Source organism: Ailuropoda melanoleuca, chromosome 5 (assembly GCF_002007445.2).
Source record: "Ailuropoda melanoleuca isolate Jingjing chromosome 5, ASM200744v2, whole genome shotgun sequence".
Classification (NCBI taxonomy): Eukaryota; Metazoa; Chordata; class Mammalia; order Carnivora; family Ursidae; genus Ailuropoda; species Ailuropoda melanoleuca.
The window spans coordinates 62,183,322-62,208,289 of record NC_048222.1 but is presented as its reverse complement, the minus strand read 5'-3'; the positions used below and the strand labels follow the sequence as shown (position 1 = coordinate 62,208,289).

General features: G+C 42.1%; 1 protein-coding gene across 9 annotated transcripts in view; it reads right to left on the bottom strand.

The window, feature by feature from the left end:
- Positions 1–1,166: 1,166 nt before the first annotated feature.
- TTBK2 (tau tubulin kinase 2) overlaps positions 1,167–24,968 on the bottom strand; it is a 141,037-nt gene continuing 117,235 nt past the window's right edge. For 6 of the 9 annotated variants that reach the window (XM_011227577.3, XM_034661071.1, XM_011227579.3 and 3 more), the window contains 3 exons: positions 22,969–23,557; positions 11,971–13,244; positions 1,167–8,159 (listed from right to left, as the gene is read on the bottom strand). In XM_011227577.3, the coding sequence (XP_011225879.1) occupies positions 7,697–8,159; positions 11,971–13,244; positions 22,969–23,557 (2,326 nt within the window). In that variant the 3' untranslated portion in view covers positions 1,167–7,696. The remainder of the gene's footprint in view (positions 8,160–11,970; positions 13,245–22,968; positions 23,558–24,968) is intronic. The other 3 variants (XR_004625697.1, XM_034661069.1, XM_034661070.1) reach the window with 3 other exon arrangements.

Sequence of the window (24,968 nt, the reverse complement as noted above, 5' to 3'; positions counted from 1 at the left end):
CTGAGCTGGGAGCCCCACGCTGGACTCCATCGCAGGACCCCCAGATCATGACCCCAGAGGAAGGCAGATGCTTAACCGACTGGGCCACCCAGGCACTCAAGAGTTTGTTTTCTAGATTCAACCGTCACCACCCTAAAGAAGTTAGGATAAAATTAGCCTAACCTCATTTGACCTTGTCTTTCTCAAAGGTTGAGCCTTCTATGCCCTGGCTCATGGGCACACACTGGTTTTCGAGCAGCCACTATCAACTGATTAACCATTTAAGACTGAAAGAATTCTTGCGAGGATGATTCTTAGAATATTCAGCCTCACAACCCTTAAAGTGCCTCAGGTGCACACAGAATCACCTCTATCTTTACCTTACACCAGGCTATTATTTAAACTACTTTGCAGTTGAAACGTTAAGGGGCACATTCTTGAGTTATTCCTTAATTTCTCTTATTTGGAAACACGTGGTAGGCAGTTCTTTGGATGTTGCTACTGAGATATCAAGAAGGGGAAAGCAGGTGGCGAAAGACAGATGGCACTCACACTCCAGCTGGGGTGAAGCAGTGCCCATGTGAGTGCCTCCCAAGAGTACCTCTGGTTCAAAGGAAGGTCACAGGTAGAAAGGAGAGGGTGGTAGGGAGCAGGAATGACTCTAGTGCTTCCTGCAAAGAGAAACAAAGTACCTCCAGCCAGAGAATAAAGGACCTAAAGGGAGTTCTTAGCACTTGCCAGTTTTGTTTTTTTAAGATTTTGAGAGAGAGAGATAGAGGGAGGATCTCAAGCAGACTCCATGCTCAGCGGGGAGCGGGACGTGGGGCTCGATCCCAGGACCCTGAGATCATGACCTGAGAGGAAAGGAAGAATCTGCCGCTTATCTTGCTTAACCAACTGAGCCACCTAGGCACCCCTTAGCATTTGCAGTTTTATTACTTCACCTTCAGTTTTATTACATGGGGAACCATCTTCTTGTATCCCAGAACTCTGGTTTTTATCTGCAGGGATATTGAACACCTAGCTTCTATTCAGTCCAGTGCTTCTTTTTCTAGGTCACTTCTGGATGTGGTACTGCATTTATAGCAACACCTTCTGCTCCCTGTTCATCTTGTAACCTCTGTTGCATTCAATAAGTTAGAAAAATATTTCCCCTTTTTGAAAGCAAACCATCACACAAACAGAACTAGAGTGTGCATGCGGAATGAATATTTTATTACTAGATTATAAAAATAAAATACAAAATAATTTTAAAACAGAACTTAAAACACTGTACAAAGCTTTAATATGATACAAATGGGAAAATTAAATAATTACACTTTTATGTACAGATGGCCTATACAAAACACTCCATGTTTCTGCCAATACTCTTTTATGTCCTTGGTTGCCTGAGCAAAAATGCATAGAGGGCTGCTTGGAGGGAAAAGGACAATACAATACCTTTGGAGTTACTTCAAAGAGCAAGTTCTCATCACTCTGGTTTCATGAAGAGGAGGAGAAAGGGAGAAAACTGTGGGATTACTGAAGTCCTCTATCCTAACTTACTGGTTTTGCTCGACAAGAGAATTCTTCTGGTTTGTGGTTCAATCTGATATAACAGCTGCCAATAGTTTATTACTTTCAAGGATTGTATCTAAGTCAAATCTAGATGTCTCCCCCTCTTTTTTCCTGAAAGCTGCAAACTGGTAAATAAATGACCCAATGAAATCAGCGCTGGCAGTTTTAGGAATGGAGTCAGGAGGGGGATGGGAAGTGTGCAGGAGGGAGGAGTGTGCGGGCTCAAGCATGGGTCTTCAGATCAGTTCTCTTTGTTCAATTCACTCAATCCAGTTTCGGAGCCCCAAGTGGCAGAGTGTTGTGTTTCTTTCATCTTCCTAACTGTATTTCTGAATGCTTTTTACCTTAGTGAACTAATTTATCTATCTTGTGAATCATTTAAAAAAGAAAATAGTTTGGAGAAGTCCTAAGGGCTTTCCCTCCCTGGGTTACTCCCTAAGATAAATCACATTCAAGCTCTGGTCACCTTGTTTATCATGAGTGAGTGAAGAACAAAGCCCGGATTCCAAATATGGGGAAGTGCTGTGAATGAGTTTTTAAGGATTTTAAACTGGGTAGTATAAGGTGGGGAGAAAGGGTCATATGGCAAAGATAGTGTATATTAAAAACTTGGGTTTACTCAATGTTTTCAGCTGGGTGAGTGAACACTTCTGTATACAAAATGAAACGGTATTAAACTACTGAAAATAGAGGTAAAATTCCTATCATTAGTGTGTAAAGTTATGTCATGGGCAAATTCTCTAGTCACACGGGCTCAAAGATCTGCCTCATGGAATCCTATTCTATAGGCCAAGAAACCCAGAACCACTGGCCCAGGGGTTTCGAAGAGACATGGCAGCATCACCAGGGATACGTAGTATGCCCATACTATCACTTCCAATTTCACAGGCAGGCTCTGTTAAAGTTCCACAGGATAACGAAGGAAAAGGCTTCACTTCCTTTACCTATCTCCTCAGACCACAAATCCAGCAAAGTGTAAGGAAATATTCAAATCATTACTGACTAAATGTTACTTGACTATTCAGTTTTTTGAGATTGTGTATAATAACCACAAAGTCATCTTGATCTTGTCACATACTTTCATTTTCCGATCCAGATTTGCCCAAGGGGAATAATTAAACATCCAGTTTACGTTTTGAAAGTCAGAGCAGATAATCACCACTCAATTAGACAATGTACTGATGGGCCAAGACTCTGTCATCATTTCGTGTCCAGCCAAGGATTTCTTAGGGACTGAGGTGTACAGCATCCAAATTCCCCTTTAAATTAATAGGGATCCTTGTCACATGTCCTGGGGTTACCTAAGAACTACAGGACTCCCCCAGACACCTCCTGCAGTTCCCTCCTGCACTGCTGGCAACAGATTCCGCAGGCTCGCAAGACTATCTGGGTTAACGTTCTCCTAATTCCAAAGGGGCAGCCAAACCACTGAGGAAATCTGATGATTTCCATACCCCTCCCCCATCCTCGCGGTGTACCCCCGAGTCCTACCGCACGAAGGCAGCGCAGTGGGATGTCCGAACCACCACCTGGGGGTTTCCGTGCACCACGTCCTCCCTCCCGTGTGGTCTGAGGACTACAGCTGCTGCGTGTTCCCTTCTCTAAGTTAAGGTCTAAATCGACACCGTTGGATTCGGAACTCGGGTGAATAGTGACCTGTGGGGACTACCACAGTAGTTACATGCCTTAATCCTGTAATACTTTCTGTGTTAAAACCTAGATAAGTAACTCTTCTGCAAATAAACTGTGCAGACCTGAACTCCAGAAAGTTGAACAGTGCTGCTGTCATCAACCATTCTCTCTCTCCTCAGTGGTACAGGTACCAAAATATGTCTCCCTTTAGGCAAAGTCCCAACACATCTGTGGTAAATGCACATAAACAGAAGTGGGCAGAAGAGAAAAGAGTGAATGCAAACAACTTAATTCCAAAATACATGAACGTGACAGAAGAAACGATTCCCTAACATACGCTGTGTTTTGATAGATATAAAGAAATGAAAAAAGTCTTAAAATGTGATAACTTTGATCTCCAAGACTAAATCTAGACTTATCTACAAATTAATATATTTTCAAATAGCCAGAATAGGATGCATTTTTTTCCCCTAAGCCACTAAACTCTGAATTCCAGATCGTGTTTCTCCTATCACCAATTTCTAATGTTAGATTAAGAATGTAGTTCCTAGAACAAAGAATCCTCTAGGGGAAAAGCATCTGTTTTTAATTCAAAGCTCTCGGGTACAGAAAAACTAATTATAGTTTTAACTATCTGTGTGTGGGTTTATAAAACATGCACCAATGTACACTTTTTCTTTGTAGCTTAAATGCAACCATAGAAACATTTGCATAAAAATCTGTGGCCTGGAAGGAATCTCTGATGGTTCCCAAAGAACCTCCAGTGCCCTTGTGGCTAGCAGCCGAGCAGAGACACTGCACGACCGGTCCGCTGAAGCAGTAAGCAGCTGCCATTTGCTCAGTATTTGAAAGCAAATCATACAAAGGGGATCATGACAAGAGAGGGCAGCAATTATCATGTTGCTACTTATCTAGGACTGGACTGACTTGGCAACTTTTACAAAAAAACATTCACTTCACAACATGCAACTTAAGAAACGCAAATGTGCTGGTGCCCTTGTCAGCAAGGCCAGCTTGCACACCAAGGTGGGAACGACCGCGCCCGCCTGAGACTCACCGTTCAAAGATGTTTACAGTCTGTGCTTTAAGGTTACATTTGATACTATTTTCCTTTGTTCTCTATACGGCAAAGTTAAATGCCTTTATGCTGTGCAAAAAATGACCAGGTGAAATTTTAATATTTCAACCCATCTGTATGCCCTGGAGATTTGGCAGCATAACGTAAGAAGAGTGCTGCCTCCGGGGACTGAGCTGGTGCGAATCCATTTTCTGCTCCACCCAAGTACCTCTGGAGACTAGACATGGCGGGGTAAGGGCAGGTATGACTACGGTTGCCATCGTGTCATGAGAGAAAAACCAGGAGGCACTTGATTTTCGAAACATAATTCTGACTTTTGCCCCGTACTACTTTTAGTATAGTTTGGCTTGACTTTAATTAATGGCCATGTCCCTCATCTTAGGTAAAATAACCAAAGCAGTTAAAAATAACTTGGATGATCTATGTTTATCACTGAAATGTGAAATATGCCATCACTAAAAAAACCCAAAATAAATAAAAAAGTAAGGAACTAAAACAACAACAAACAACAGACTCATTCTCTGTATCATACCTTAAAATAAAATAAAAACAAAAATTCTTGTGAAAAAAATGTTTTGCTCAGAGCTGCCAACTTCTCTTTTTAGCCTGAGACACTGAACATCTGAAAGCACAAACTATGCTTTTAAAAACCATAAAGTAAATCTCTATATGATAGTACTTTTAAGTGGACCTATTGATACGTATGATATAACTAGTCTGTTTTCATTTGAAAGTATCAGAGCTAAAACATCTTTGGTTAACTCTTTCCTCTACATGCAAAATAAAGTACTCTTACACAACAAGGCTATTTCTCTCTGGATATGGAGTTCGTTGGTGCCATTTAGGAAAGGGGGCAACAGAGTGGAAAAGTTCGGAGAAAAACAGAAGAAACCAAAAGCGAGAAAACACCCAATTGTCATGTTGCCATCACTGTCTGTTTTGACCCCTAGAAGAGAAATACCAGTAAGAACACACACCCACCATAATTGTAGCCTCATCTGTTTTTCCAACGGCTATGATGGGCGCATTTCTGACAACAAGGGTCAGGATTTAAAGCTGGCTACTTTTAGCACAATTTAGCTAATACAAGAGAAAAAAAGATAATTCCTTAATTGTAGATTACTCCCCCACCGTCCAAAAAATAGTGAGGTGAAAAGAGGAATGTAGAATGGCAATTTTTAAGAGATTTTTTTCTTTAAATCAATTTATGTTAGACCCATGATTATCATCCAGTTTATCCCCTTTAGCCATAAGGACAGAATTAGGTGATTAACGTGACAAATTTTTGAGCCAGTATTACAAGCGTGTCCTGGTAATTTTTTCCCCTATTAAAATCTTTTAAAAGTGAAAATTAGATAAGCTATCCTGGCTCGAAGGCTGCCAACCCTTGCATTATTTACACAAAGAAGGCAAGAAGAATCTGAAGTGTCCCACGCCAAAAACATATTTTCAGAAAATGAAGACAGGCAAGGCCCAAGTGTATGCGAGGCACACAATAAAAAGGAATTTCACCATCTGTGATCTTGAAATTACAAATGGAGAATGAGAAAGAATGAGTTTATATAAGCATATGTTTCTCTATATATTTATAAATATTTATATCATTTACCATGAAGACATGCAAGTAGTGTTATAGCAACTATTATACAATATAATACAGAAGGATTGGACTTCCAATATTACAGTTGCTTTAGTTAAACAGCAAATATGTCTTATCTATTGCATTCCTCTGTAGTGCTTGAAACGGGAGAGAAATTAAGATTCCACACTATGCTACATTTCTTACAGGAGATCGGGAGATCGTATAGGACTCGATAGTGTTTGGAATTTCGGTTTGTTTGTTTTAAAAACAGCTCGACACAGATAAAGAGAACGAGAGTTCAGCGCAGCTTCAGGGCGGCTCTGATGCAGCATTTGAACGTATTCACTTGGTGAGGAAATACATTTTTTCTTCTGTTTTCCAATTCAACCACATTAGGTTTGGCAGCAAACACAAGGTCAAAGAGAAAGCACAGATGTTTGCTAGAAGGCAAATTTCAACAGCAAGCAGACCAATTTACCTGACCTCAATAAGGTCTTTACAACACAAAACACCCACAGAGTAGAAAAGTGCCCATTTGAAAAATCTAGCATAATTTACTTTTGCCTGATTCCTGTTAGCCGAAGAATGAAATCGGAGCAATTATGCTCCTCCTTGCAGCTTTATAAATTGAGGTTACAAGGAAATCAGGTCCAAAAGCCCAAATATTCAAACTAAAGCACAGGAGAAGCTGGTAATAAAACATTAAAAGATAAATATTGAGCCTAAATTTATTTCCCCAGATACTCATTCCTTATTGGCTAAATGTATAAAATACAAAGTTTGAGGATTATAAGCCTCAACAACGTACCTAATTTCTTTTTCTTTCTAAATCTCTGAGAGCATAAAGTCACATTCCACAGCATTGTACTTCCCTGGTATCATCTTGGAGGTGATATTGGAAACAGTCGGTATCCAGAAGACCTAAGAAAGCAAGGTCTAGTCTGGTCGGTCTTCCTTCCACCAGGAGGAAACAGAGGGAAAGAGGGTTCTTTTGTCTGGAAGGGCACTCACCCCACTCCAGCCCTCTGCCCTAACGCGCTAGCGCCCACAGAAAGCTCTGTGCAGACTTCTCCTTCCTTGACCTAAGTTTCAGTAGTTCTTTTTCACAATAAAAATATACTGAGCTAAGAACTGTTAACTGTTACATTTTTCTGTGCCACAGAAAAATATTAGGGGACTTAAAAAAAAAACAACAACACACAACTGGATTTGAAATTCTCAGCATGTGCTGCTAAAAGCATATTAGAATGTATTGTTAAAATAAGAGAAGGGAGGTTGCATTCAGGGAGACACACTAACTTTAAAAACTGGGAAATCCAGGGACGGTAGGTAGTAGGAGTGAGGCGAAGTAAAGGTGCGAACTCTCAGTACACTAGTAAACGCAAGCTCGTGTACATGAGCGCTGGCTCCCCAGCAACAGACTGTACGTATCCTCATATCGGAGCAATTCTGACTCCAAGGTTGGGAAGTTTTGAATGAAAATATTAAAACAAGAAGTTTCACTTTTGCTATATAATCTTTGAGCAATGCCTTAAAAAAAACAGGCCGAACCCCTTAAAATTCCACTCCATTTCCTACCTTCAACACTTTTGTTTCAATGGCAGCTGAAAAATGAGAGTTCATTTAATCTCCCCGGGGATTTTGCTGGCTTGCCCCTGCCTATGCAAAGGCATTGATTCCTGACTGCTTGCTGCCTGCCTTAGGTAATTCCTTATCATATATTTTTGTCTTCTTACAAATAATTTATCATGTTACTTTCTTTTGCAAGAGAAGATCAACACTGATTTTTACACAGACAGTACAGGGACACACATGCATCAGGGTTAGGAGGGAGATCTCACACCTTTCACACAGAGGCAGCCCGGCTCCTATCTGCTGAGTTTAGTGGCTGACTTACTCTTCCCTGGGGGGGCTTTAGTGCTGGCTGAGTGGTGGTGGAGGCTGCTGGATCCTTTCAGGCCATTTTTGCTGGGTTTGCAATGCTCCTGTTGGCAGGACCTCCTGGAGGAGGAAGATCCTGAGTGGCTGGGAGGTGACTTGCTTCTCCCCAGATGCGGGGATGAACTCCTCTGGTCATGGTGTGGCCGTCCAGCCCTGGACGGTGAGGAGCTGGACGTGCGAGGCAAGGAAGAGCTTCGAGGAGAGGCACTGGGGCTCCTGCGGGGGACAACTGGACTCTTGGGTGGTGTTTTTGGATTGTGAGGGGATCCTGGACTCTTGCACTGAGCAGTGCTCCGGGGCTTCTGAGATCCGTTTTGAAGAATTTGGGCCAGGCGGGAGAAAAGGTCTGAGTCGGAATTGCTACTCCCTAGGACTTTGTATCTGCGGAGCCTTAAAAGAACAGAGAATAATTCTTTTCATTTTAATTCAAGCGTGTTCAGAAAGCCACAGTGTCCTAATGATAATGTATATAATGTGAGTCAAGTCAGCAAACACTAGAAACAGAGTTACTCTTTCACACTCTAGTTGTATGAGCCTGGACAAATTACTTAACCTCTCCATTTTAAGTGAAGTACAGTGGACATACAATGATATATTCATTTCAGGCATACAGCACAGTGATTCCAAAATTCTACACATTACACAGTGTTCACCATGTTAAGTTTTGTTACTGTCTGTCACCGTAAAAGTTATTACAATATCATTGACTATATTCTCTTTGCTGTACTTTCCAGCCCCGTGACTGACTTATTCTATAACTTAGAGTTCATACCTCTTACTCCCCACCCTTCACCTGTTTCGCTCATCCTTCCCACCCCACTCCCTTCTGGCAGCCACTGGTTTGTTCTCTGTATATATGAGTCTGTTTCTATTTGCTGGCTTGTTCGTTTTGTGTTTTCAGATTTCATCACATATAAGTATGAAAATACCAAATGATTTCACTCACACATATTTGGTATTTGTCTTTCTCTAATTTCACTTAGTATAATACCCTCTAAGTCTATCCATGTTGTAAATGGCAAGATTTCATTCTTTTTTATGGCTGAGCAATATCCTATTATATGTACACCCCCCACGTCTTTACCCATTCATCCACCAATGGACACTGACGTTGCTTTCACATCCTGGCTATTGTAAATAATGCTGCTATAAACATAGGGGTGCATGTATCTTTTCGAATTAGTGTTTTGTTTTCTTTGGGTAAATACCCAGCAGTGAAATAACTGGATTGTACGGTAGTTCTATTTTTCATTTCTTGAGGGGATTCCATACTGTTTTCCATCGTTGCTGCATCAATCACATCCTCACCAGCAGTACACGTGACCTCTCCTAGCGTATAATGGGAATACTGTCTACCTCCCAGGATTACTAGCAGCCAAGAACAGTGGCCCAAGTAAAGTATTTAGCTGGCTGGCTGCCATTCAGAAGGACTTAAATGTTGTTAGTCTCTTTCCTCCTATGGCACGTTTGCTCTTCTTTTTCCTCTTTTTTTTTTTTTAAAGATTTTATTTATTTATTTGAAAGAGACAGAGACAGCCAGCGAGAGAGGGAACACAAGCAGGGGGAATGGGAGAGGAAGAAGCAGGCTGGTAGTGGAAGAGCCTAATGTGGGGCTCGATCCCATAACGCCAGGATCACGCCCTGAGCCGAAGGCAGACGCCCAACCGCTGTGCCACCCAGGCGCCCCTCTTTTTTTTTTTTTAAAGCTTTTATTTATTTATTTATTTACGTAATCTGTATACCCAACATGGGGCTCGAACTCACGACCCCGAGATGAAGAGTCGCGCACTTCCGACTGAGCCAGCCAGGCGCCCTGGCATGTTTGTTCTTCTAATTTTAGGATCAACTTAATGAAACGTCTCTAGCGTGTCCGTAAATGAGAAAGAGAGTAAACCATTTTGTTTAAGGCTCCCATGACAGAAATTTGGCACGTGCATATGCAAACATTAAGCCCCACAACACGAAGTGTACTCACAACAGCAGGAACTACAGATCAAAGTATATTTCAACCTCACTGAACACTTTGCAAAAGGAAAGCGTAGTCAGTGGTTTCTCTGGGCCTCAGTTTCTGTCCCTGACAATAGTCTGAGATTCAAGAGAGCTGGGTTTGGAGACTGAGTGACACATCTCATTGGCAACTAAGTGTGGGCCTTAGAATTCTAAATCTAGAGAATATTCGTATATCAGTGTCTTCTCTGCCCTAAGTGTCTTTCTGTCTTGGCCTAAAATCCATTCAGTTATGGGGCGCCTGGGTGGCATGGCGGTTAAGCGTCTGCCTTCGGCTCAGGGCGTGATCCCGGCGTTATGGGATCGAGCCCCACATCAGGCTCCTCCGATGTGAGCCTGCTTCCTTCCTCTCCCACTCCACCTGCTTGTGTTCCCTCTTTCGCTGTCTGTCTCTATCTCTCAAATAAATAAATAAAATCTTTAAAAAAAAAAAAATCCATTCAGTTAAAGAATTTAAATCTCAAACTGCTGGGGCGCCTGGGTGGCTCAGTTGGTTAAGCATCTGCCTTCAGCTCAGGTCATGATCCTGGAGACCTGGGATCGAGCCCCGTGTCGGGCTCTGTGCTCAGTGGGGGAGCCTGCTTCTCAATCTCCCTCTGCTGCTCCCCACTCATGCTCACTCGCTCTCTCTAATAAATTAAAAAACCCCAGAACTTCAAACTGCTGCCATGCCACTCCTTATAGAAGCAAGTGGAAGAACAACTTCCGAGGTTGTATTAGCACCTCGGGATGCAGGGGCACAAACAGCCATCATCACCATGACGGGTCAGCAACAAGCTACTGAGTTTTTTCTCTGAATTTTCTCTCCTCCTCCTTTCCCACCATCTACTTAGTCTGACACGATGAAACTCATTCCGGTTAAGCCTACCCCCATGGATGTTATAGTAAAATGTGAAGAATGGAATGTACTAATTCTTCTGTGCCAGGATCTACGTGGGAAAGTTGAGTGACCCCCGAGTCCCCAGATGAGGTCCAGGCTGGTCAGTTCTGTAATATCTGACACAATGCCACATGCTTGGTTACCAAGTGCTATTTTAAGGGACACGTAAAGCGCTAAGTAATAAATGATAATCAAGATTTGTTTGCTGTAGTCCAAAGCAGCTCGATCCACAGATGACACCATCTCTATTAAGTGCAGAGGACAAGCAGAAGGAAGAGGGGAAGTGTGGCGTTCATGGAATCACCTTTCTAAAATGTCTCAAATGACTGCTGTTTACTCATCGCCCTTCTTCCTGTGGAAGTCTAGTCCCACTGGCACTTCAAATCCAATGTTTAGTTACCCTTGAACCTGAAACCCTATGGCAACTCAGAACTAAACTTACCTTAGCTAAGGGGAGCAAGTTCTGCTGGGTAATGATACATGTAGAATCTCACTTTAATACACTTCAGAATCCATAACAATAATCCATATTGTTGTATATCTAGAACAGGCTATAGTCTTCAAGTATTCTGATTTCCACCTGGTTTTTGTTCAAAGGCCATCCTTTTTCTCATTCTTCTCCAAGGGTTGAGACCATTCTAGTCTGTGGAATGAGCAATGGCTCTCCAAGGAAAGCACTCTTAACTGGTTTATGTTTCCCCTCTTCTCTAAAATATAACCACCATGGTCAACTATACGTAAGAATACTTCAGTAAACAAGTATACCATATGGTCAATACTAAAGTAATACTTTTATTATGTAGGGCTGTGTGTATCATCAGACCTAGGGAAACCGCCTATAGGGTCTTTGTGTTTAATTCATCATAATCAGATAAACAGCACTGTGACCAGGACCCATTCATCAAATTACAGACATCTCTTATAATGGGATTCTGACTAGAAAAAACTGGAAAATTGTTGAGTACCTAGTTAAAATGCACCGGAAGAGTCCATTGTGGGGCGTGCTAACGAAGCCCTGCACAAAGCTCCACATGTGCAAGCGTATTTGATCCTCCCCAAACCACGAGGCATACGTAAGATCTACTTTATGGATGCGGAAACTACGGGTCATACTGCTAGGAAGTGGGAGAGCTAAGAATGAACTTGGATCAGTATGACCCCTTCTTCTACACTGGGCTATAAGGCTTGGGAAAGGCAGGGAAGGAAACAGATAATCAGAAGCAGGCGACAGAGAAATGAAACCACTGATGTAACATAATCAAACAGACACAGAAAGAAAACTACACACAACGCAGTAAGAACACAGAGCCTTACCTGGCTTCCACCCCAGGCCTCGTGGGAGGCTTTCCTGGTGGTGGCCGAGGCAAGAACTGAGCTGAAGTTGCGCTACTGACTTGGTCTGTGTTGACCCATGAAACTGGCCTTGGGATTTTGCTCTTTCTGGACTGAGAGATGATGGGTGACAGAAAGCCGTCTTCGGCTGACCTGCTCAGGTGTGAGTCTACAGCCAGTCTTGAAAGGGGAGCAAAGACTTCCTCCTCAGAAAAGGGAGCAGGAACTGTGGCTAGTCTCTCCTCCAGCAATTTATCAGAGGCACTTGAGAGGTCCCCAAGGAAAGACTTGAGTTGCCTTTTTTCCACCAGAAGCCTGACGAGGTCTGGCTGATAAGCTTTCTTTTGGAGGAGCTTTTCTTTTGCGGAGACTGGAGAGGATGATTCAAAAGCTGAGTCTATCTCTTGTGCTAGAACAGGGATTCGGCTGTGTCTAGTTACAAAGGATGACCTAATCACGTCCTTCCGGGATGGGGGACAATGTTCACTCTCTGAAACACAATGAAATAATTCTCCATTTCTAGGGGCCATTTTCTCTCTCTTACCCTCTTGGTGCAAAAAAGTAGACAGGTCTCCCTGCTGACCTGGCAAGTCTTCACTTCTGATGTCGTCATCCTTAGATAGCTTACTTTTTTGCATTGCTGCCGCCTGACTTATCTGTCCTTCAACATGTGGGTCAATGACTCGTGAAGAAATTTCTGAAGTTCCAACTGCCAGAAGCTTCACTACCTCGTGACTTTTGTCTTGGTCTGGCCCTACGCTAAAAGTCTGTGTCTTCGTCACATCGAGAGCTTCAGTAGTGGCGGAGTGACCCCTTTCCGCAGCTACCAAGTCTCCTGGAAGGGAGGCGATCTCGATATAATGCTGCCCTTTACTTAACTTCTCATCTTCGTTATCGGACCCTAGAAGATTGCTTTTCTCTTCGGTATCCCTAGGGAGATTCTCAAATTCTCTCTCAGCCAGTCTGTTGTGGTCAGGAAGGCCTTTTGGTCCCAGGTCTTGAGATTTGTTACAGTCTCTAATATTGGGTAACAAGTCATGACCAGTATGATCTATCTGAAGCCCCAAGTCTGTTCTGCTTCCTCCACTAGGAGGCTCGCCCTCTGTCACAACCAGGCCAGAGAAGTTCTCCCTTGGAGAGTAAAGTTCCACAGTGGGTTCCACAGGCTGAAGGTCTTTCTTCTCTGGCTGTTGACCATAGTGAAAGCTTCCCGAAGTTGACTGTGTGGATGCCACAGAGGGTCTAGGAATTGTAATCTGGAGAGACAGGAGAAAAAAATATTATGTAGAATGTGGAATATAAAGAAGAGGCAATGATTCGAAATTTCACACTTCCAATTCTAATTTATAAGAGGAACAAAGATGTTGACCAGGTCTGCCCAACTCATATTTAAGATGAACAACTCTGAATCAAAGTACATGACACTCAAGCTCTCCTACCCAGGAGCTGTACAAAACAGTCTCCCTCTAGGCTCATCCCTGCCTTTTCTTTAGCCTGCTCTGTGCCCTGGAGGACTGACTTCTACAGACTGCACGGCCCAGGCTCCCTTGCCTTCTGATTTCTGGCTGGGTTTGCTCAAGGGGCAGCACCAACAGAGCATCAGACTTGGAGGAGAGAAAGGTCTGGGTATTATTAATATTTTTAAAAAGATTTTATTTATTTATTTATGAGAGAGACAGAGGGAGAGAGGAGGAGCAGCAGCGGGAGCAGGACAAGCAGACTCTGTGCTGAGTGGGGAGCCTGACATGGGGCTCAATCTCAGGACCCTGAGATCATGACCTGAGCCAAAATCAAGAGTCAGATGCTCAACTGACTGCACCACCCAGGCGCCCCAAGGTCCGGGTATTAATTCTCTCTGCTTCCTGCCCAAGGGATGGAAGCTTGGGTGGTGGCTACATTCTACCACTTTTGGCCACAGCCACTATCACATGGCCCTTCTCCCAGCTTTTGCTCCTTCTTCCTCCTCCTATAGGACTCAAGATAGAAATGGCTCCCTCCACTGATGGTCCTGTTAGTTCTCTTAACTCTTCCCACACATCTGTAAAAAGCTCTTTTCGGTACATTCTCTCCAAGACCCTTGAGCGTGCCAGCGATTTTCTGCCAGAATGCAGACACAGGATTATAGGGAAAAATTACTGGTAAATTATTGTACATTTAAAAACTCCAGATTTACATGCATTTTGTTTCCCCTAACTCCTGTCAGGCAAACAATGTTAGGAATATTTTATCTTCCTATAAGCAAAGACATAAAAAGATGTTTCCTAATGTTTCATTATCTTTAATTTTTTAAGGGCAAGCCTATGATAAATTAAATTCTTCTACCATCCTTCCACTGAGGTCATTTCAATTCTATGTGAATGAGATTCAATGTCTAAGAAGAATGTCCTATCTTAAGACTCCTAAAGTTTCTACATTTTCACATTTGTTGAAAGTAACATGTGAGAAAACAAAAGCGACATGTAAGGAGGCAGCAAATGTCAACCATATAAACTGGTATGGAAAAAAAGCCTTTCTGAGAAATGAAAGAAGTCAAATTACTTAATGAAGCCAATTTAGTTCTAGGAAAACTATGGAAATTGGTCTGAATTCAAAGCAAAAATGAATTTGGAACTGTCATGGGAGATTATGCTTAGACCCCCACCTTAGTCCCTAGACATCAGCGCTGTTCCAGAGGCAGAGAAACTGTCTGGCTCTGTTTCTCTGTGTGTCGGGAATACAGTGAGGTTTAAGAATGTGTAAAGCCTGTCCTAAGCCCAGCCCAGGAGAAAACACCCAATGTCCCGAATAGCTCCTGAACAGAACCAGTACCCTGAGGACCGGGCAGGTTAACTGAATGAAGACAGGCTGTTTGGGTTCAGATGTGGATTCTCACAATAAGCCCAGACCTATAATGACCTCCGGGAAAAGGGAGGAAGTTCCAGCGGCGCTGCTGCCCTTCAGGAAGTCACCTCACACTTGCATCTCCTTCATCATTCTAAAATATATTCAGGCAGATGGCAATTTTATAGTGTACTTTAGAAATCATATTGAAACCTAAAATGTATAGTTACTTACTATTCAAAATGCAATTTTTAAGACCTGAGAATGATGGTGATAAGAAAGTCAAGTAAGAAGTTATAAAAATGCCAAATAACAAGGGAACGGACTCTCTACCTACACTGAAAATAAACCAACAGTCACTTCATTTTTATATGTAACTCCAAAAACACCGGCCCAAATAAACTCAGCAGTGTTCACAAAAATAACAGTCCACTGCTCTTTTGAGATTGGAGCGAGGGAATCCATACACTTCTGAGCTTAACTCATCTAAGATTCAGGATATAAAAGGATGTGTGTGTGTGTAATATGAAAAACGGGGTGACAATCTTGTATACAGAAAAGATACAGGAACCACCAGACAGGAGAATCTATTTTTTTGAAAAAGATTCTGAGCAATTACAAGAAACCGCATAAAATACTCTCATATAATATTTCTATAGCACTTTAAATTTCTAAAGTATTCCTAAACCCATTTTTACTAATTCCATTTTATATCTGCCCTAGATTTTAATTGGGTGCTATTATTTTTTTTAAAGATTTTATTTGAGTTAGAGAGAGAGACAGCATGTGCACAGTCAGGGGGAGCAGCAGGCAGAGGGAGAAGCAGGCTCCCTGCCGAGCAAGGAGCCCAATGCAGGGCTCGATCCCAGGACCCTGAGATCATGACCCGGCCCGAAGGCAGCCACCTACCCGACAGAGCCACCCAGGTGCCCTTAATTGGGTGCTATTATTTACACAAATTTCACAAATGAGAAAAAGTCAGGGATAGGACTTAAGGATTTTGAAAATCACGCACAGCATAGCACAGCCTGCTGACATGCGCTATACTCAAATGAAGTCTGGAAAGGAGTCTGCAAACATTATGTGGCAAGATAAAAGGAGAAAAACCAAAGATCAATAACTAAATGTAGAAAAAGGAAGACTCATTCTAAGTATAGCTGAAAACAACTTCCTTAACCTTAGACTGTAAGACACAAAAGCAATTCCCATACTTGGGACACTTTACAAACGGACTAAATCAATGATGTGCCAGTAAGCCATATGCATCTCTTATATCTTTAATTTCTATAATTTACAAACATCTCTTTAAGGCATGAATTCACTCATGTCCTTTCTTCTGTTCTCTAACTGTATAACACCTTTTAACAGAACTAGAAAATGACCTCGATATTTTCCATTTCTTTAATATTAGTTTTACTAATGCCTACTACTCTGTGTCACTAACATCAGTCTCAGCACTGTTCAGTTCAGATAAAGCAGTCTCACTACTTAGAGTCACCCCATGTTTACAACTGGCCAGATAGCAAGAGACAATAAACTGTAAACTATTATTTATATGTAACTTATAAATAATTACCCTTTAACTTTCATCTCATTCAAGGATTGTAATGTTATTAACATAATAAAAACTTTGGGGAATTCACATTCCTACCAAATAGCCTCTCTTCCAAATAAAAGGTATGTGATATATGAAATATCTAGATCTCATTTTGGTTTTTTGACAAATAATTTATGAGATATTGGTAGTAGAATAATTTATTGGTTCCTAGTATTGCCAAGAATAACAGAGTTATATGAATGCATTCCTGGTCTATTAAAAAACTTAAATTTTAAACATTCACATTTCTTTGGGCCATTCAAAATCCCCAAAGACTTCATTTGTTTAAAGCATCATATACAAGTGTTGAAAAATATGAATAAAACTAAAATACTATAATTGAACCATGTTTTTAATGTATCAAATTTTGATTTCTAGAAAGAGAGTGCACAACAATGATAACATTGAGTAATAAGAGGCCCTACATGCTAACGGAATGTCCCACGCTCTCACTCTTTACCCCTATTGCTACTCTGACCACAGTTGGCGCTGGTTACAATTGTTGATGAGCTGCTGTGGTATGACTTGGCATATGGATGGGGGCACTGGCGGGAGGAGGAATGGAGCAGGCAGCAGTCTGCTACACGGGTGGGGAAAACTGAAAACCTGAAGCCTCAAGACCTAAGTAAACAAAAAGTAGAAGTTGCTTTTTCCCTTCCCTGTTATCCCACTCTTCAGAGACAGTCACTCATCATTAACAGTTACAGTGTATTTAGTGGGATTGGAAACTATTAGAATTTTGTGGGGGTACTAAAAATCATAAGCAATCTACAATTCACACCCACAGATTAGAAGTCACAGAAAAGACAGACGGAAATAAAAATATTTTTGGCTGGCCTGCGATTACACATCACATACGTGACTACTGGATTTCGCGGTCTGTTTTCAAGTCCCTTCACACGCAATACTGGAAGACACTTCAGGTTTGAATCTAGCTCGACTACTCCCAACTTCCATAACCTACAGATTTCTATCACAGCATTTCTAACACTTAAATTGTTTCCCTTCACTAGCCTGAAGACCCTTGAAAGCAGTAAGGAGACTCACTGGGCTTTCGATTCTTTGATGCCTAGTGCAGTACTTGACACATAGTAAACGCCTGACAATTGTTGAACACGTGCCTGAACCAATCACTGGATGCTTGGGTCCCTTCCGTGAAGCCTCTCCCAAGTGACAGTCCAGTCTATTATTTGAACACTTCACAAATGGGCTTTCTTTACTTCCCCAATCAGACCTTCCTATTTCTGGTCTTTTCTGTTCACAGACTGAATTACACTATCATAGATCATTTCAGAGACGTAATCGCATACAAACAAAATTTTTTTATCATTACAATGACCAAATTTTCCGGATCAAAAACAGGTATCCATGGTCAGACAGAGGACATGTGGCCACTCCCCAGTCAAGGTACATGCAGTCAATGCAGATTTCTCCTGCAAAATCCATTTCAAGTTAATAGGCGGCAATTATTCCAGAAAGTCTTTACCTTTTCACATGATTATATTATTAATACCTTACATGGATCATTCGTTTTTTCAATGGAAGCTCTAAGTAGCTCCATGAGCTTCCATATAGTCCCTCTAGTTTATACAAGGGCTCCAAACAGTCAGTGGAACACATTTCATTGGGAAAGCCACATGAAACTATTTCAAATAGGCTGTACCACTAAAATGTCTCCCAAGTTCTCACTGCAACTTTCACTGTTCAATCTCTCATCTATTTGCTTGGATTACTGCCAAAGCCTCCTCACTGGCTGCTGCCCCAGCTCATCTTCCCCCACTCGGCTCCCAAACAGCATGTTATTCCCTTCCCTCGATCTTGGCAGTTTCTTGTCCCATAGCCCACACATCTCAGCAGAGCAGGCCAATGCCCTTTATCACTTTACTTTCTGTAGCTCATCTTCAGCCTTTTTCCTTTGTCCTAAGGAAAGGGCACTTAGATTCGAGATCACTTATTTAAATACTCTGAACGCTGTCTCTGCACGTGCTGTGTTCCTTGCCTGACACCCCTGCATCTCTCTCCAGCAAACTAATTCATCCTTCAGAGTCCTCTTACTTTTGAAGTGCACCTTAATCTTCCCAGAAAAAGATTTTTAATTTTTATTTCCTCCCCAATTATGAAAGTAGTATATTTTCAAAATTTCAGGTTTCATGGTAAAAAAAAAAATTTAGAAGTTTCGACAATAAAAACCCCCAATATCGCACTCCTCAGTCCTAGGCAGACCCGTGCGCATCCTCATCTGTGTACCCAGCTCCACTAGAATCACTTCGTGTTGTTTAAGGTAACTGTTAGACGTAGGCCTTCGGTGCCACCCTGGTAGGGTGGTACCAACTGATGATCCCTGGGGCATAGTAAAGCCTGGAACTTAGGAGACACTGAATAGAACGGAAGGAATGAAAAGAACAGAATTAAGGCAATACAATCATTGCTGATCTGATTTTTGCAGGACTGGTATTGGTACTCCTGTAAACAGAGTTTGAGGAATCCTCTTAATAGGTGCTGACTACCGGACAGATCACACAAAAAGTTATGTGACTCCCTTTCTTTCTGTCCTGCTCCCAATGTGTGCATTGTTGTACACTCCCTTTCTCCTTCTCAATGTCTAAGAAACAAGTCAATGAGAAAATTCCTTCAGTATGTTGATAATCCCCTGGTGTGAGGAACAGAACAGAGTCTACTCCACTAGCCATATGCCTCTTTACAGACCATCTCACTGTCCCATGGCTTGGTGTCATCAGTGCAAAAAACAACATTCCCTCTGCTTGCTCCACACAGCTGTTGTTAGGATCAAATATGAAAGTACTCAATAAAATGGAAATGTAAGATGATAGGGTAGCCAGTCTCCAAATGGTCCCCAGGGACCTCTGCCTCCTGGTATTCATCCCCTTGCACAGTCCCTCCCACACTGTAGCAGAGTTGGTCTGAGTGACCAACGGAATACAACAGAAGTGCTGCTACGCCGCTTCTGACATTAGGTTATGAAAGAAACTATGGCTTCCATCATGGTGGAGGCTTATTCACACTACCACCGCACCCCTCCCTCCATCTCTGTCTCTTCCTCTCCTCACTCTGCGGGAAAGCCAGCTGCCGTGTCAAGAATGGAGAGGCCCACGCGGTGAGGAACCGAAGCCTCTGGCCAACAGCTACTGAGGAACCGAGGCCTGCCAACAGCCACTGAGTGTGCCTGGAAGTGGATCTTCCCACCCCGGTTGAACCTTACAATGATTTCAACCCTCGCTGACGGCTTGACAGCAACCTCATGAGAGACCCTGAGCCAGAACCATCAGACTGAGCCGCTCCTGCACTTCTAACCCTGAGAAACAGGGCGAAGTAACTGTGCTGTTTAAAGCTGCTACATTTGGGGTAATTTGTTACACAGCAACAGGTAACGTATTGGTGGTATTTTTATTCCCCAGTCACATTTATACCGCTTCCACAGGTAACATTAAAGGGAAGCACTGGCTTTCTAAATGACCATCTAGAACAAGAGACCACGTGGTACAATCTGCCTTGACACTTGGTAAGAAAAGCCTCTTCCACTTCTACGCTACTTTTCAAATCCAACCTTCTCCCTACCAACAGTGACTTCCCAACGTCACATAAAACTGGTCACCCTCTTCCCTACAGATCCCTCCATTCTGGACCAGTAGTTGGACCTCTTTTGGAAGCAGCTTATTTTCTTTTCTTTTTCTTCTCTACCCTTGTTCATTTATGCTAGCTTAATTTTGTCTCATTTTCCAATCCAAACATAATTTCATATTTCTCCTGTAAGCCAAAGGTTGGTCTTATTTACTCCCTGTAAATCCATGTTGTTTAGCATCTTTTTAGAAATGACTGACAATGGGCGCGCCTGGGTGGCACAGCAGTTAAGCGTCTGCCTTTGGCTCAGAGCGTGATCCCGGCGTTATGGGATCGAGCCCCACATCAGGCTCCTCCGCTATAAGCCTGCTTCTTCCTCTCCCACTCCCCCTGCTTGTGTTCCCTCTCTCGCTGGCTGTCTCTACTCTGTCAAATAAATAAATAAAATCTTAAAAAAAAAAAAAAAAAGAAATGACCGACAATGGGCCAATTTCAACACTGTTTACCCAAGGAAAAAAATTTAATTTCCAACACAGCCCCAAACCAATTTCTTTCCAATCTAGCAAATTTATCCACCTTTCAAAATAAATTATCTAAAAAGTTTACACATGCTATTTGATAACCAGCAGTTTCATGTGTAGGGATACGGGAAGTCCTAACGAACGCTCATAAATCCGCACTAAGAAAGAGAACTAGAGGGTGCTAGCGTTCTCATTGGTTAGTTTATTATGCCAACTATGGCTGTAATATAGATAAACTTTTGCTTTGCCCATTTTTATAGTTCTTACATATTTTTTTTAAAAGATTTTATTTATTTATTCGACAGAGTAGAGACAGCCAGCGAGAGAGGGAACACAAGCAGGGGGAGTGGGAGAGGAAGAAGCAGGCTCATAGCGGAAGAGCCTGATGTGGGGCTCGATCCCAGATCGCCGGGATCACGCCCTGAGCCGAAGGCAGACGCTTAACCGCTGTGCCACCCAGGCGCCCCAGTTCTTACATATTTTAAGACATCAGTATACTTTCCCTCCGTAAAAGAGAAACAAGCCTGAGTGAAAAGGATAAGAACTAACAAAGTGTTTCCCATCAGAATTTGTCTTAATTTAAAATATTCAGATAGCCCAGTAATATGGTTTAGCATATCATCCAAGCTAGAACATAAAATCAGAGTTGCAAGAGATATGGAGAGGCTAACTGGCAGTACTCCTTACTTAATATGTCTGTAGTAAATTAGGGAAATAATAACGTTTGCTTTGCAAAAGTAAACTCTGAATTTAAGCCTTAAGAAGAGAATCAAGATAAATATATTTTTAAGCTCATCCCTACCCAAGGGAAGGAAATGGTAGGTTTATTACCTTAGACATAAGTATACAAGTGATGTAGCTCTTATTTCTTTAGAGACTTTCAGTTAAGAAAAATGCTTTTATTTAAAGATACCTGAAAATAAGGTCAAACTTACAGTATCAAATATATGAATACAAGTCTTTCAATAACTTGACATAGAAAATGCTGCAGACAGTGTAAGAGAACCATGAGAACAATCTTTGTGGATAAAACACTACTGATGGGAGAAGGCAAAAAATACTAGAAGCGGAGCCAAGGCTTTAGAAAGCCTCTTTGAACGGAAGTGCACCAGAATGCGGTGAGAAAAATGCTTGAGTGGCGGTAAGTGCACAGAGCAGAGTTGAAGAAAAGAAGAAACTGAATGTGGGAAGATGGAAAGAAAGAATGAAAGAGGAAAGAGGAAAGGTGGGAGGAAAAAGGGATAAGGGGAAGGGAGGGAGGTGGCTGGATTTGCCTCTAGTCCATAGGTTACCAGGCACAATTTGAAAAAGGATGCTCCCCAAAGAGGAAACAAACCCAAACAAGGACACACAGTTTAGTTAGCAATGTCCAGGCTAGATTTCAGCCCCTACTTGCTCCCTTGGCTAGGCCACTTTATTCAGTGAACAACCTGTGTAACTGGAAAAGAAGGAAAGACTAACTCTGATGAAGAATGATGCAGGCATTTATTTTCCTATGTTGAAGTCCATCTTTCCTCACTGTTTCACACCTGCATTTGGAATTGTGTTCTAATAAAAAACTTTTCAGCTTGGGGAACAATGTTGGAAGAGATGGCTTCTAGATGATTAGGGAATTTAAGGAAATCTGGTACTTCCACCCATGTAAGGACAGATGTACCTGTCCTCAGGCTGGTGCCAAAGATCTGTGCACACAGGTCCTTACTGCCTACATGTTTGGCTTTTCTGGGTCTCCTGCTGCTCACAGTCGTAGGGCATCACTGCTCACTGACAGTAACAGGGTAACAGGCGTGTCCAGCTGAATGCCCAAACTGAGAGTAAAGAGGGCAGTTTCTTCAAAATGAAGTTCCCTTGCAGAAGACCTTTATCACAACTGCTTTCAGCTACTTGTTAAAATGCAGACTCCTGGGCTCACTCTATCCCAAACCTATTGAAGTAGGAGTTCTGGAAGAGAGGCCGGCACTCTGTATTTTAAACAATGGACATCAAAGCTGGAAAACTACTGTTTAAGAGTAATGTAAAATATGACAAATTTCTGTGCGAAGATTACAAAAAAAAGCAACAAAGAGAATCAAGCCTAGCCAAGTGTACCCTATGAAGTATAAACCACATATGCCTTCCTCACCAGATTTATAACGCAGAGATTCAAAATCTCTAGAATTAAAGTTAAAGTCATATCTAAACACATAGATAGATAGCTCTTGTGGTCTAATTACAGATGTTATTCTGAAGTTAGGTTATAATGACACTTCATGTGTTGAGTTGCTATCCTGACAGGAAAGCTCACTTGTTTCGAGAAATTTCATGCTGGATGATGACTATAGAACTTAGTCCAGACATCACTCCCTATCCCCATCTGCCAAACTTCGGCATCTGCTGAACCATGTTAGTTGATCAACTGTTTGTTCTTTTTTAACAGCACCTTGAGTGGGTAACAGCGAAAAATAATCGGAATAAATCTCTTACCGCTGTAAGGGGTCCTTCTGCTTGCGCCTCCATTGGGCTTGTGGGTGTCACTGTAATAAACTGACTAGCAGCTCCAGCCTGGAGTTCGAGCCTATCTGTATGCTGTTCTGAAGCAGCAGTGGCAGGGCACTCCCCAGAAAGTGCTAAGACCACACCTGAGGGTTCTTTCTTTAATTGATCGCTTTCTGCCCAAGGACCCAGGAGGAGCTTCTCATCTTGAGGCGATTCCTCTAGGACTTGAAGTACTTCAGGCTCCTCATCAGAAGGGCTTCCAGTTGTTTTATGGCCTAAAGCCTCATTTGTCCTAAAATCTCGAAGGTCCTGCTCCTTGTCCACAATCACCCATTCTTTGGAATCAACCTCCTGTTTGCAGGAGCTCAAGTTAACTGCTATAAATCCATTGCTGGCACCGCCATCTGCCTGTTCAGGGGTGTTGGCAGAGGCAGGCTTAGAAGCATCTGGAAGATATTCTTCATCATAGTGCCAGATGTGGTCCGTACGGGACACGGTAGGAACACAAGGCTTAGGAAGCAGAGCAGGGAGAACAGATTCCTTTCCTCCACTGGAATCTTTCTGCATTTTCTCCAGGCTTAAAAAAAATAGACAGAAGTTACTCAATTGCCCTAGGAAAATATTTATTACATAACCTATAAGCTCTATGCAGAACTAATATTCACATACAGATGAGAGAATACATAAATAAAGCATAAGGGAAGTTTCATAGGCTGATAATGTTCTTCTCCACCTGTCATAACTCGGTTTTGGAAGATGGAACCCACGGGGGAAGATGACTCTCCCGCTGCGGGGCAGGAGAGAAGCCTAATCAGGCTGACTTATGGGATCTCTTTTTGACCTTTTCTTTGCCAATCCAATCACACTGCCCTCTGCCTTTTCTAGGGGAGTGAGGCACAACTGAGCCAAGGGGATTCTGCCTCACCAGAAGCCCTATAAAAGGAAATGAAGAAGCTAGTATAGGGAAGGAAATAGAGACGCCAGGCAAATACTTTTGTGTGTTTTGTCTTCAGAGATGTATGTAAATGTATACTCATGTGAGTAAACTCCAAAGGCAGACTGTTAAGAAGAAAAGCCCCTATGCCTGCTCAAGCTGGCCGGCCCACTACGTACACAGTGGTGCCCGGTGGGGGGTGGCACGGGGAAGCTTCAACATATATTGTCAGTTTGGGTGGATTAAAAGGCAATTGACACCATCTATGAATCTCTCTGCTGGCTGAGGGGCAGGCATTGATGATGTGACCATTTGGCTGTACTTGCTTCTACGAGCTGATCTCACCTTCAGGGAAGCAGTTTAAGCAGTACGTTTTTCCCTTTCCAAGTCTGTAATTAGGTGCTTCAATTCCTTCAATGGTTTCCTCTTCATTCCAGGTTCTGGCCTAAGTTCATTACTTCTGTTTTCTCAACTCTGTCTTATTTCTCAGCTCTTCCCACAGCAGGGACTCTCTTTTTAGTTCCATTCTTTTATTAAACGAATTCTTTACCAAACTAAGCTTTTATGCCTATTGCATTTATACAGTTATTCCTAATCTTAGCCACAACTCAAAATGTTTAAGCAACTGTCCCAACTCAAATCCATCCTTTCGATTGTACCAGTGTACAGACAGAAGCTTCTATCACATAGCTGTGAGGCTGAATCATTACCATGGACGGAAGAATACACATATATGAAGGACTGTCAAAAATGGAAGCTAGATTAGATTAGGCTGAATTATCTTTGGACACAGTAACCACCGTGTCAGTCAAATACATGGTCCTTCTAACCTACTATTTCATTCCCAGTAGTAGCCACCAGGGATGTACATTGAAGGGTGTGTGACTATCACTAGTCATCAGCTCTTAATATTACTGCAGCCTTCTATAATTCATAAATACACCCCAAATTCTTTTTTAAAGTTTCATTTCTATCTTCTATTATCAAAATTTGGGGATAATGGGACTTATAAACATGAACTATAGTTATTATCTATGTATAGTTCTCTAAAGTT